This window comes from Bubalus kerabau, chromosome 23 (genome assembly GCF_029407905.1).
Source record: "Bubalus kerabau isolate K-KA32 ecotype Philippines breed swamp buffalo chromosome 23, PCC_UOA_SB_1v2, whole genome shotgun sequence".
Taxonomy (NCBI): Eukaryota; Metazoa; Chordata; class Mammalia; order Artiodactyla; family Bovidae; genus Bubalus; species Bubalus kerabau.
The window spans coordinates 3,689,259-3,703,205 of NC_073646.1; the positions used below are offsets into that span (position 1 = coordinate 3,689,259).

Here is a 13,947-nt window from a genome sequence, read left to right on the forward strand (position 1 = left end):
ATTCACGTTCTGAAACAGTTTTAGGAACAATTGGAGGGAAAATCATGTGTATGGGAGGGTGGCAGAAAATGTACACCAAGCTGTTCATGCCAAACCCAGGGAACGGCTGAGCAAACAGGGCACATGAGCTGTGTCAGCATGTCGATTATGCATGTAGAACAAAGCTCCATGAAGAAAGGAAAGCATGTATTTTGTGCTCTGGTCACAACCATGGAGAATCTAGACTCCACTGTGAAGATGGGAAGAGGAGTTGGAGTAGCAGGAGTTTGTGGTTCAATCTTCATTTGATCCTCCTTTTTTCTTACATCCCTCTCTATATGTCATTTTATTCTTTGGGTGTGTTAATTTTTTTCTTTTGAAGTATAGTTGATTTACAATGTTGTGCTAATCTCTGCCATACAGCAGTGTGACTCGGTTATACACATACAGACATCCTTTTTTAATATTCCTTTTCATTTGGTCTATCCCAGGAGACTGGCTATAGTTCCCTGTGCTATACAGTAGGACCTTGTTGTTTATCCATTCTCAACGTAATAGTTTGCATCTACTGTCCCCAAACTCCAAGTCTGTCCCTCTCCTTCCCCCTCTCTCTTTATGTCTCTTTAAATGGAGAATGAACTAGAACCTAACATTCCACAGACCCACAGATTGGCCGATAGAGCTCAGGAAGAATAGTAACAGCAGCCCCATCTCTTTCATGGTCTTCTGTATGCAAACAGCATTTCACAGTAATCAACTGTGTGACAACAAATGCAATTACAACTACATTTCTAAGTGATTTATTTATGAGGTCCAGCCACAGTTCATTAATCCAGGTACAAAAGTGATTTGTAGTGATCTAGTCTGCTTGTTTTTCTTCAGGCTTCCTAAGTCCTCAAGACAGGGGAAGGTAGAATGAAGGAACACATCCTTGCCAAGGGTCCTGAGGGAAAATGAGGATAGGCTCTGTCTTAGGAGCATCTTAGGTGCTAATTCTTAAAAAGGATTTATTAAGCAGCAGCTGTGTACTCTGAAATCCTTGTATCATCTGTATGTGTGTTCTCTTTACCCTTACCAGTATTTGTGACCCAGCCTACTTCTGCTTCTGTTCCATAAATTCCTTGGGCACAGGGACTGTTTTTTTATTGATTATATTCCCCACAGCACTGGAACCCAGTAATGACTGTCGAGTGTATGGATTCAAGATTCAAAGCCAGGAGCCTGAAGGGAGATGCAAAGTGTCCGGTATTCAGGGAGGCCGTGGCCACCCCCACTGGACAGATGGTCAGAGGATCCATGTTCTTCTCTCCATCATGTGTCCTGGGGCTGAGGATAGGTTGAAGGGGCCCAGGGGGAAAGTAGCCAGTGGCTGTGAGGGATGTGGGATTTGGCTGTCACATTGTAAAAGGAGATGTCCCCATCTTGTAGTCCACGGAGATGCCCCCATGCCAGCAGGGCTCCCCCATCTGGATCTGGAGAAAGGTGCACGCCTGGCATTGTTTACTGCCTCATTGTTTCTACCAAATGCCCATTCTCTGGTGACAGAGTCATGTTCTCCTTGCTGCTCATGGCTGCGTTGCAGACACCCAGGACCCACCCTGGCTTGTCGCCCACCTTCACTTCTCAGTCATGGTGGCTAGAGAGCAGGCTCAGAGAGCTCAGCACCACGAATCAGCTATAGAATTTTCCTGGACTAGCAGGTAGATGGTCGCACTTTTTTTCCCCAAGGCTCTCACTCTTCACATCATCAGAGAAGATGAAAGATGAGGTTGGAGTGGACAGTTTCTGCTTCCAGAATCACATTAACTGCAGAGAGAATAGAATTCCTGACTTCAGGTCCATGGACAACATCCCCACAGGGTTTTCCCCACATCCAGGAAACGTGGACAGGGTCCTTCTTCGGGAACGTACTGGGGGACCGAGCAGGGACCCCAGCAGGCCAAGGCTACTCGCCTCAGGGTGCCTGACCACCAATCAGTTCTGCAACTACAGAGAAAAAGGAGATAGGGGCAATGCTGAGCATCCCCAGTCAGAGGGACTACATCCGCCCCAATCCCCACAACAAGGAAAGACAAGGACCCCTCCTCCCCGCTCAGGACCTGCCTGGCTTCCTCTGACTTCATAGGCTGCCATTCCTCCCTGGCACCCAAGCCGGCCCTGGGTATTCTGTGGTCTGGCAGTGACCCTGGCTCAGAGACTATGAGAACTTGTCATGACTTTTCTCCCACCTTTGTTATAGGTTTTTTTTTTTTTTTTTTCTCTCTTCTAAATAATGCCTAGAAATCAACAGCACAAGGGACCCCTGGCCAACACAAACTACCACCACCATACTCACCATTGAACGTTTCCACTTCTGAGCGCAGGGTCTCTAAAAGGAAAGAAGGAGTTTGAGTTAGGTTCCCCATATGGGGACAGATCTGGGACAGGCTGAAGGCAGAATCAGAAAGGACAAGGAAGATAGAAAAGGGACACCAGGGGGTCCAGGCTACATGGGTCTTGAAGGCAGGTGAGGGGGCGCCTCCCATTCTGCAAGCCCACCTACCCAAGAAGTGCTTCACGCGCTTCTCCACAAACTCTGATTTCTGATAGAGCAGGTGGATCTTCTCTTTCACCTCTGGTGGTGTGGCCCACAGCTCAGGGACAGTCACCATCTTGGCCCTAGAGGCAAAAAGACCATTGGCAAAAGAGGGCTGGAGCATGGGGGTGGCCCAAGGTCTCATGAACTGGAAGGGAGGTGCAGCTTCCACCAGGCACACACAGCCCAGACCCACTTCAAAAAGAAAGCTTCCTTCCTGGGCTTCAAGTTCTAAACACTGGTCCTCAACACTGGCCAGGGGGTGGGCTCTCCGGGGGAGTTTTAAAAACCACAGACACCAGGGGACTTGCCTGGCAGTCCAGTGGTTAACACTCCAAGCTTCCAGTGGAGAGGGTGAGGCTTGATCCCTGCTTGGGGAACTAAGGCCCTGCATGCCACAGATCAATTAAACTCACACAAGGAATACCCAGCGCAGCCAAAATTTAAAAAGGAATAGGGGATTTCCCTGGTGATTGACTTGTTAAGACTCCACTGCAGGGGCCACAAGTTTGATTCCTGATTGGGAAACTAAGATCCAAGATGCAGCCCAGCCATAAAATAAATGTAAAAAAATAAAAGGAATGGAATTCTGGCACTCTACAACATGAATGAACCTTGAAGATATGCTAAGTGAGATAAACACAAAAACATAAATATTGCATAATTCCACTTATATGATGTAGCTAGAGTAGTGGAATACATAAAGACAGTAAAATGGTGGTTGCCAGGGGTCGGAGGAGGGGAGATTGGGAAGTTGTATAATAGTACGGAGTTTCCGTTTGGGAAGATGAGAGAGTTCTAGGGTTGGATCATGGTGATGTTCAATACTGTGATGTATGATGATATGAAGGTACTCACTGAACTGTACATTTTTAAATGCTTAAAATGGAAAATTTTGTGTTACATGTATTTCACCACCAAAAAAAATTCTTCAAAAAACTGATGCTTGGGTCATACTCCTGAGGATTCAGATTTAATTTGTCAGCCAGGGCCTGAATGTCAAGATCTTGTAATGTTCCCCTGAGTGATTGTAGGTTCCAGCCTCCTTCCCCTTCCCTTCCTCCCCTCCCTTCCCCATCTCTTCCCCTTCTCTTGCCCACCCCCTCCACCGCTGCCTGCTGGGCTTAGAAGATCCACTTCTGGAAAGTGCCTCTCTCCCTGTGCCTGCAAGCAGGCAGTCCTGCAGGAACAGTTTTCACAAGGTGAATTGCACAGGACGCGGGCGGTTAGGGGAGGTTTCCTAGGAAGCCACCACCATGCGACAGGCGTGTTCATTGGGTTCCGTCTTCAATCCCACACTCCCCTCCTGATCATGCTCCCATTCTCCCTACACAAATCCAGAAAGGCCTTTGGAAGCTGCAGGAGATGGGAGGAGGCACATCCCCAGGGTTGGGAGCATCTCCCTTCTAGGGCTGCCTCTCCAGATGCTGCCTGCAGGACCCCCCCCCACCACCACCACCACCAAGGGATCATCAGGGGACCTCTTGGTACCTGTGCAAGGTGACTCCAATGTCCTAGGAGAGAAAAGAGGGAAGTTCTCCATCACCAGTGTTGTAAGGGCTGTGCTCACTCCTGTTCTCCCTGCCCCAGAGTATCAACAAAAACAGGGCCCCTCTCCCCAGTTCTAATCACCAAGGTGGCAACTCAGCTGGGGCCTGCCCACAACCATACCCAAAGTCTGCTGACATCTGGGAGATGCCAGGGGATCCCCTAGATTCTAGGCCACCATGGGTTCCTGAGAATGCATTGCAGGGGCCCGGGCACAAGAGGCATTATGGGTCAGCAAGGACAAGTCCCACCCCAGCCCCAAGGGCCTTACCACTGGGTTGGGGAGAGCTGATGGCAGTATTGGGAGCCCCTGTCATCCTACTGGGCACAGTGGACAGAGGAAGGCCAGGCTCAGCTGCACTCACCTTCATAAACTCCCACTCTGGCTGGCACTGCTTGGCCTCCAGCTCCCCAATCAGTTTGTCGAGAAGGGTGATGTCCCTCGTCCTTTGGGTGCCATATGTCTCCCTAACCTGGCTGATGGTCTGGCCCAACTCCTCTAGCCAGGCCACAAAGAGCTGCTCCTGCTGCTCTAAAAACTGGCACAGCTGCTCCAACTGGTACTGGATTCTCTGCTTTTGGGTTTCAGCTTGTTTCTGGGGAACAGAAGTCAGGGAGGTGTAAGGGCCTGTATGCTCAGGGAATACCCATAAGCCCACCTTCCAAAGGGAGAGTCCTCTGTCCTCCCCCTGAATGGGGGCAAGTCAGTCCATCTATTTGGATGCAAGTGAACTTGACTTCCAGTACTCTTGCACACTGGCCACCCATGACTTTCTCATCACTAGAAAGTTGCAGTGGACAGGTGAAGTTGCTCTAGGGTAACTTTCCTTCTTCCAAGGAGGAAGAGGACCCTTCACATAGACTGTATAGAAGAAATCTCATTTTTGGCTCAAAAGGACAGGACTAAATCTCTTAAGTTCTTTTGAACCAAAAATGTCTCTGCACCTTTTGTTGTTAATTTTTAATATGGGCACATTCATTTATTAGCTAAACTGCTAGACACAGCAAAGACTGCTAGTGGGTAGAACTCTGGTGTAAATTCCAGACAGCCCAGGGCCTCCCAGGACGCTTTGTGGATGTTTGCCTGGCCCCTGTTCCCCTGCCACCTGTGGTCCCCTAGTTGACATATGATAGTGGTTTCGACACTGCCTGGTATTTTTCTGTAATTAAGGAGTAAGACTATGAACTCGATGCATGCGGAACCACACACCTTCCCCTGTAACGTCAGCAGCCTTTGCTGAATCACATGCTGGGTTTCGAATGCGGAAGAGTGTTCTCCCAGTCTTTACAGCACAGCACCACAGACACACACCTGTGCCTCTGGTCTGCACAAGTCACTTTCCCCATCACTCACTGTCTGAGTCTAGACTATCAACAACAAAACCAAGACTGGGTTGTGGCATTTGCTGTTTCTTTGGTGTAGATGGGCTTCTCTGGTGGCTCAGACGGTAAAGAATCTGCAGTGCGGGAGACCTGGGTTTGTTCCCTGGATTAGGAAGATCCCCTGGAAGAGGGCATGGCAACCCACTCCAGTATTCTTGCCTGGAGAATCCCCATGGATAGAGGAGCCTGGTGGGTTACAGTCCATGGGGTTGCAAAGAGTCAGACACGACTGAGCAACTAAGCACTAAACATGTGGGCATAGATACTCCCACATGTGTCTAACTTGAGACATGTGGCCAGTCTCAAGCTTCCAATGTGATGTTCCTAAACATGGACTCTGGGACACCTTTTGTTGTTGATGGCAGTAATGTGGACTTTTTTTTTTTTTAAGAGGACAGGTCAACCGTCCTGTTCAATGGCCTATATTCTAAAGTTCTCTGACAGTTTTGCTCATGATTAAATTCAGGAGAAACATGGGGTGGGGGTGAGGGTGCCACAGACCTAATGCCATGCTCTTTCTAGCCCATCCCAGCGGGAGGCAGACTCTCCAGTTTGCCATCATCAGTATAGGGATTCTATGGTTGGTAATTGGTTAAGGAGGGGCCTACCGGTCTCTACTGTAAATATATATTATTTCCTTTATAATTACTAAGTAATTTGGGGAGTGGTAGTTTGAGAGTGTATAAGTATGCTGTTCTCTGCCGGTTTTTTCCTAAAAAATTTAGCTTCTGTTGCTGATCCCTGTCCGTATCAACTGTATAGTGGAAATCTTTTAATTCAATTATTATTCTTCTGTACTTGTTTTAGCTGGCTTTCTGCTGTAAAAAGGAGGTTTCCTACCCTCTTTTCTATGATTAAAATTTTTTTTTCATTATTTGAAAAAGGAGGAGGAGGTGAAGGCCTGAAAACAGCATTTCCTTTTCATAAGGGCCCATGTCACTGTGTCTGAAGAGAAGGCTGGACACTTTTCCCTGAGCAGCCCAGGCTCCTGCCTCACCATCTTCCACCCCACCGGGAGCACCCCTGACCTCTGCTCCACCCACAAGTTCAAGCCACCTGGGGTTATAGGAAAGGGTTTTCATTTGACTACCATTCAGCTGGCTCAGAGGTTAAAGCGTCTGCCTCCAATGCGGGAGACCTGGGTTCAATCCCTGGGTCAGGAAGATCCCCTGGAGAAGGAAATGGTAACCCACTCCAGTATTCTTGCCTGGAGAATCCCATGGACAGAGAAGCCTGGTAGGTTACAGTCCATGGGGTTGCAAAGAGTCGGACACGACTGAGCGATTTCACTTTCTTTCTTTCTTTCAGCAGTTTCCCAAAAGTCAGACACCTGGACATCTGCCCCCCCACCCCCCTCCTTCTCATCCTGCCCTTTGTTTTCTTTGCTTGTTTCTCACTGCCGTGTGGTGGGTCCTGACAAGTTTGGAACTCAGGGAGATGAAATCCAACCAACAGAAATGCATCAGACAAATCAAGGCTCTGTGGGTTAGTTAGGCACCTCCGCACGAAGGGAAAACAGAAGCAACTAAAGCATCCAAGAGTCTGGACAACACCTTAACAGGAAGGCTACTAAGTGGTACTTATTGGAATCTGCGGTGTTACAGAACCACAGTTTTAAAAGACAATGTCCACTTTAACCATATATTTTAAAAATAAATAGGGCTTTTGTAAAAAAAAAAAAAGATAACAAGAATTATGAAAACAACATGGAGCAGTATTTAAAGTAGAAAGTCTCTCCTCCCCTTTCCTCAATCTCATTCCTCACTTACAGCATCCGTTTCTCTAAACCGTTTTGTGGTGAGTCTAAGAAAGTGTGACCGGGTCCTGGGAGATGCCCCTTGCTGGAGGTGGACTCCATCCCCAGGGACAAGCTCATCTCTGGACACCTGTTATTCCCTGCCCCCCAGGAGCAGATGACTCTAAATATGTGATCAGCTATGTTTCCCTGTGAGCCAGTACAGGACTTGAGGGACCCCTCCTCACTCTGGGTTCCCTGCTTCCTTCTACAGGGGTGAACCCAGTCAATGACAGGCCACAGACCACCCCCAACCTTACCAGGGAGTTCACTGTTTTCTTATCCCCCTGAGATCTCTGCTCCTCTCCAGATTTTCTCAACTCCTTCAGATGGTCCAACTGCTTCTGAATTTGCTCCTGGAAAACACACACACACACAACACTTGTTGAAGCTTAAACTTTGGCCCCTGCCATCTTTAGTTGGTGCCAACCCTAGATGGGAAAATTTGCTTCAGGGAATAAAGCTGGGGGTGCTGCAGCCAGGAGCATGGGGAGAGGTAACCAGAGGAAGAATGACCCCATCACACCAAAAGAAGCAGAGCCAAGAGCTGGTGAGGAAGATTTCTTGTGAGCACCTGGATTCAGCCAAATCTGAAGTTAGATTCCCATAGACCTCTGAGCTACATGCAGCATCCCTCTTTGCTGGCTCTATTTGTATGTGTTTGCCATTTACAGCCCAAGAATGCTGGCTAATGCACCAGCTCCTAGCATTTCAGGGAACCCCCCTGGTGTGTTCAGGTGCCCAGCAGAGAAGGGTCCCAATGCAGGAAGCCCTACCTTGTATTCCAGGGCAGCCTCCTCAATGGGGCGCACCCGGTGACCCCGGTGCTCCTGGCTCAGCCGGCAGATAAGGCAGATGAGCTCCCCATGGTCCTCGCAGAAGAGCAGCTGCGCTTGCTTCATGTGACGCTTACACTGTGGCAGACTCTTGGGGTTCAGGCTGGCCATCTGCAGGCCCTCCTGCCACTCACGGCTTCCATGGCTCTTCCCCGGGAGCAAGTCCTGGCACCGGGGGCAGCTGGATGAGCGACTGAGTGAGGCCTCAGGGTCCCTGGAAGCCGCAGAGCAGCTGCAGGAGATGTGCACACAGCTGCCACCAACCGGGTCTCCTTGCTGGGCACGGCAGAGAGGACACACAGCCTTGTCCTGCAGCCTCCCTGAGGACACAGCAATGGAAAAAGCTCCTGAGTGACAAACCCAAGATGCTACCAGGGGACGCTGCAAATCAGCGTGGCGAGAATCTGTGCCTGGGATGTGAATATTCTCTGTTAGACTGAGGAATTTTCCTGGCTTGTCCTCCCCCAACTTCCCTCCAGCGAGAACACTCGGACTGAGGGCTAAGGCCTGGATCTCATGCCAGTCCTGAAACTTGGAATTCTTGGGCATTTATCCTAAAGAAAGGCATTTTGCTATAAATTCTATGCCTTCCTCCTGCACATGCACTGACACAGGTGGTATAAAGATGGGAAGACATTCTACTGGTGTTGGCTTTACCACATAACCACCACTGAGAGGGTGCATAACTTGAGTTCCCGGGGGATGGTTACTCGCTTGTGGTTGAACCCACAGACCCTAGCAGAACCCCTGGCACCTGGTAAACATTTGGGAAGTGTGTGTTGAATGAAGGAATGAATGAGCCAGTGCTCACATCGTGATTCAGAAAACATGATGTGAAAATAGAGAAGTTAACTTTACAAGGCTGAAAGGTGTAACCCACTGTGATGACCTACAGCTGTGACCAGCTCTGCTCCAAGACCAGCACAGCTTCATAAAACAGAAATAATAGGAGACACAAGAGGAAATAGAAACACACTCAATGCGCGAGTCCCCTCCCACCACCTCCTCTCTCAGGGTCCCAGGAACTCATATCATATCTGTAAGTGAGACTGCGAGCTCCCCAGTGACAGTTTCCCCCTTCCCTTATGATGACATTGTTTGTGGTCCATATTACTGCTTCCTCACCCCTGCTCCCCAAAACTACATTTTCCAGCCTCCCTAGCAGTTAGGTGTGGTCATGTGACTCTAGACACACCTCATTTCATTGCACTTCCCTTTATTGGGACACTTCATTTTTTACAAAATAAAGGTTTGCGACATCCCTGTACTACCAGATGATGGTGAACATTCTTTATCAATAAAGTATTTTTAAATTAAGGTGTGGATGTTTCCTGGTGGTCTGGTGGTTAGATTCAACCCTTTCAGTGCCATGGCCCAGGTTCAGTCCCTGGTGGAGGAATGGAGATCACACAAGCCATGCAGTGAGGACAAAAATAAAAGGTATATACATTGTTTTTTTAGACATAATTGTACACTTAATACAGACTACAATATAGTGTAAACATATGTACTGGAAAACCAAAACTTTGCTGTGACTGGCTTACTGCAATATTTGCATTATTGCAGTGGTCTGGAACAAAACCCACTTTATTGCTGAGGTATGTCTGTACATTCTGGCCAAGAGGCTGAAAACAGAGGCATCATGGGCAGCATCTAGAAACTTCCAAAAACATTCCCTAAGTGATACTGTTCTCCTTTGTCCCTCCATCCTGTTGCCTGGAATGAGGATGCTACCATCTGAGACCATGAGCTTCAAACTCTGTGGAGCAGAAAAGCAGCAGGAGCTGGGGTTCCTAGCCAGAGGGTACCACATTCATCCCAGACTATGTGTCATTTTTGTGAAAGGGGAACAAATGTCTATCTTGTTTCAGTTCTGTTACTTTGGTGTTTCTGTCATTCACAACCCATCATAATCCTAAGTTCTGCCTCTAGTAAAAGAGACCTACGATTTTGGCCACCAGCTTCCTCTCTGCTCAGAGAGACAGACTGGCAGAATCTCAGCCCCTTGACATACTGCCATGGAGTATTGTAAGGTGATATTTACCTAGTCTTTCCCAGATGATCAACCTGAGGTTCAGAAGCCCTTGGGGATTCTAAAGAAGTGTCTAAGAGCTAACTAGCTGAAATGTATGCAACATTGCAACATTTTGTGAAGATGTGCAGATATACCTTTTTTCAGGATTCAGAACCTACAACCAGATTTTCAAAGGATTGAGGCCTTCAAGGTGGACCCAAGGGTCCAGTGAAATGGATAGAGTAGAGATAAAAGCAGGCTTGTGCATCTTCCCAGGTGGTACAGTGGCAAGGAATCTGTCTGCCAGTGCAGGAAACACAGACACAAGTTTGATCCCTGGGTTGGGAAGAAGACCTGGAGTAGGAAATGGCAACCTACTCCAGTATTCTTGTATAGGAAATTCCATGGACAGAGGAGCCTGGTGAGCTACAGTCCACAGGGTCACAAAGAGTCAACTGTGCACACACACGGGAAAACCTGCACCAGTCATCATTCCTAAGGATACCAGGTCTTCTGGACTCTGAGGTCCTTTCTTACCTGAAGATGGAGAGACTTCTGGATCTGAAGGCTCATGGGGCACACCGGAGGCCTTCGGAGCCCCAGTTCCACTTCTCTCTGAAGGAGCTGTGGGTTCTAGATGCTCCCCAATCATCATCTTTCCAGCCAGTGGTACACTGAAAGGTGTATTCCTGAGTGCTGTCCCCTCCAGGGTCGTGGCATGCTCTGGATTCCTGGAGCCTTTCTCCATAGTCACGGTCAGCCCTGTTTTCAGAGTGGCCACTTCGCTGGCAGTGGTTGCTGAGCTTGGATTCTCAGTGTTCATTTTCTCCTGAAGCAGAAGAATTTCTGGATTGAGGGGTCCTGTCTCTTCTGGAGAAATGTTAAGTTCAAGACTTTTGGGTCGCTTCTTTCCTGAAGGTAAATATACTTCTGATATCTTTGTTTCTCTCCTTCCTGGGGACCCAGCGAATGACCCGCTGGTGAGTCCCTGGAGCCTTCCTGCAGAGCTGGCGTTCCTCCGCAGCCTGACGCTTGGATAACTCCCTTTCTCCTTCTCTCGCAGCACCTTGGTGAGGAGAGGGCTTCTTTTGGAAGACAGAGTTGTGTTCCTGGACCCCAGCTTGCTCTGCACCTCCAGGCCCTCAGAGCCTTTCTGATCTCGCTGTTTGCCCAGAGGCTTCTTCTGGGGCCCCCTGCCAGCCTCAGGCTGGCTGGAGGGTGGGCAGCCAGCCCCATCAGCACTTTGTCGCTGCTTGTCACCTTCCAGACCATCTGGGGTCTTTAGGCTCTTGGGCTTCATCTCCCCAGAGGAACCCGACATTGCTGAGCTGTCTGCGTCACTTTCTTGTATCCGACACTCTGAAAAAACAATGAGATGAAAAGGCATGGGAATGCCCAGTGCTCACAGTCAAGATTTGGGGAAAGGGAGAGAAGAGAGAACCCCCTCAGAAATTAGGGAAGTTCGGGACGTTCTAGACAATGGCAGTCAATTAGCATTTAATAAGGTCATATTCATTATCTGCTGTCTTATTTCTGAAGTAGTACTTTTCAAACTTTTTTAGGCAGGAGAAGTTGTTTCCAACATAAGGTCTTACATAGAATAGTTTATTGGTATACAGTAATTGGTATACATTTGTGTGTGATTTACAGATCTACAAAACTCAGTTATCAGTCAATAAAGATAGGCGCAAAATTTGAAATCAAGGGTCATGAGGAACAGGATGGAGAACACGTGTACACCCGTGGCGGATTCATGTTGATGTATGGCAAAACCAATACAATATTATAAAGTAATTAGCCTCCAATTAAATAAATTTATATTAAAAAAAACTTTAGAAGCTAATATTTTGCTGTAAATATGGTTTCATGAAATGAATAAAATCCTAACTTATTCAGTTCAGTGTAAACAGTTTAAAAAACAAGTTTGCCTGGAAATGTCAGGGCAATATTTAATTAAACAGAAATGACAGAAAGGGCTGAATTTCAAAGTCTCCATAAAAAGGAGTTCAAGTATAGTATGAACTATCACACTGATGGCCTCCAATATTTTAAAATTTGGTTAATGGCACATTTTAATATGAATTTGTTAGTTTTGTAAGTTAAACAATTCATAAATTTTGAATCAAGTATTTGCCAACTTTCTAAAGAATCCCTGAAATGTCTTCCTGGGATACAATTTGAAAACCACTACTAAAGAAAATAACCTATAATTAGCACCTTAATTTTTGGTTTGAAAAAGTCCATAGTAAAATTAAGATTGCTTGAAACACTTTGTTGTTGGCTTTCCAGGAAAACATATTTTACAAAAACTGCCTCAGGAACTGGTGGAAAACCCTGAAGAGGCTCATAACCAAGTTTTAAAATAAAAAAAAAATTAAAAATTATCCTCATTAAATTATACCAGGTTCAGATTACAGTCTAGCTTTATCACTCTTTCAAAGAGCAGAGAAGTTTTGTTATGTAAACTGTTCTACCTCATAGAAGGACAGGAAAAGCATTCCTGATATAGTCTTAAAATCTAGATATAGAAGAAAATTTCAGACATCGAAGAATAGTTTTTTAAAACTGGTCCCAGAGTAGCGCCCCTACCCTGACCAAATCTCAAAAAAAAAAAAAAAAAAAAAAAAAGACTCTCAAAAAGCAGAAATCCAATAGACCACATTCTTTGATCACAGTGTAATAAAATCAGAAAGTGACAGCAAAGGGGTAGAAGAAGAAGGAAGGAAAAGAGGAAAGAAAGAAAAGATGAAAGAGAAATAAGGAGGGAAAGAAAGAAAAGGAAGGAGAAAGCCCTTTTGAGAATTTTAGAATACTTTTGTGACATGTGTTAGAGGAGAACTCAAAACTGAAAAGAGATAACAATATTACACATCAACCCAGTTGATAGGAGTGTTTAGTTTCTTGCTCGACCGAAGATACTCTTCTGTAGGTGTTAATGACAAATGAAGTGAAGGACTCTACCAGCAGGCATCCAGCCCCTGCCTCTCCTGATCTGGCCCCATAATCAGAACCTCAACCTCCTGGGTTTGTTTTTTTAAAGCCACTGGGAGCCTTTGCTTTGCTCCAGCTGCAAAGACCAGAGAAGGGGACAGAACTTGATCAGCTGAAGAAGTCACAGGAGTTGTCGCAGACCTGGGACTCCTGACCCCCAAGTCAGTATGCACTGGCCTGAACACAAGTTCCCTCTTGTACCTTCCACCCAACTCCACGAACAGCCAGCGGTTGCACTGAAAGAGGAGGGCACTTGGGGCCGCTTACCTGGGCTGATCACCCGGTGAAGCTCCTCTGCCAGGAGGTGCTGGTTGATGGCCCTCAGGACCTGCAGGGTCAGCTGCACGGCGTACTCCTCCCCATAGTGGTTGACCATCAGAGAGGCCAGCTTCACCGGCTCGGCTGTCTGCAGTTGGCCCCGGGGGATCCGGAGGTGCTCCTTCTCCAGGCTGGTGTTCTGCAGCTTGAACTTGAACTTCTCGAAGTCATAGGGCAAAAGCTCTTCCAGGGAGTAGAGTAGATGGTCACTCTGGGTCCTGACCATGGTGTTGGCCAGAAGAGACTGGAGGCAGTCGTCCTGCCTCTGAGGGAAGAAACTACTGTTTGTCCTGGTGCCCAGACAGTGAAAAGATGCAGCTTGTGAAATAACGGAAAAGGCACAGGAAGTGCTCTGTGTTTTGGTGGGGAACCAAGACTAAGGCTGTTAGTGTGTCATTGCTGGCTTGTGTCCTCTTCAAAGAATCAGAGGTTTTTCCAGGTGGGAGGGCTCAAAGCCTTGTCAGACACATGGTGGTCCTGCACGCCAGCTGTTGCTGACCCAGGCTGG

General features: G+C 47.4%; 1 protein-coding gene across 1 annotated transcript; it reads right to left on the reverse strand.

The window, feature by feature from the left end:
• Window positions 1–688: 688 nt before the first annotated feature.
• Window positions 689–13,698, reverse strand: MEFV (MEFV innate immunity regulator, pyrin). The gene is given in 11 exon segments (XM_055561237.1): window positions 689–1,355; window positions 1,357–1,737; window positions 1,739–1,785; window positions 1,933–1,965; window positions 2,315–2,347; window positions 2,522–2,637; window positions 4,046–4,068; window positions 4,468–4,698; window positions 7,541–7,636; window positions 8,057–8,436; window positions 13,389–13,698. Coding segments are annotated over 11 exon segments (1,851 nt in total). The 5' UTR covers window positions 13,666–13,698; the 3' UTR covers window positions 689–1,121.
• Between the last annotated feature and the right edge of the window lie 249 nt (window positions 13,699–13,947).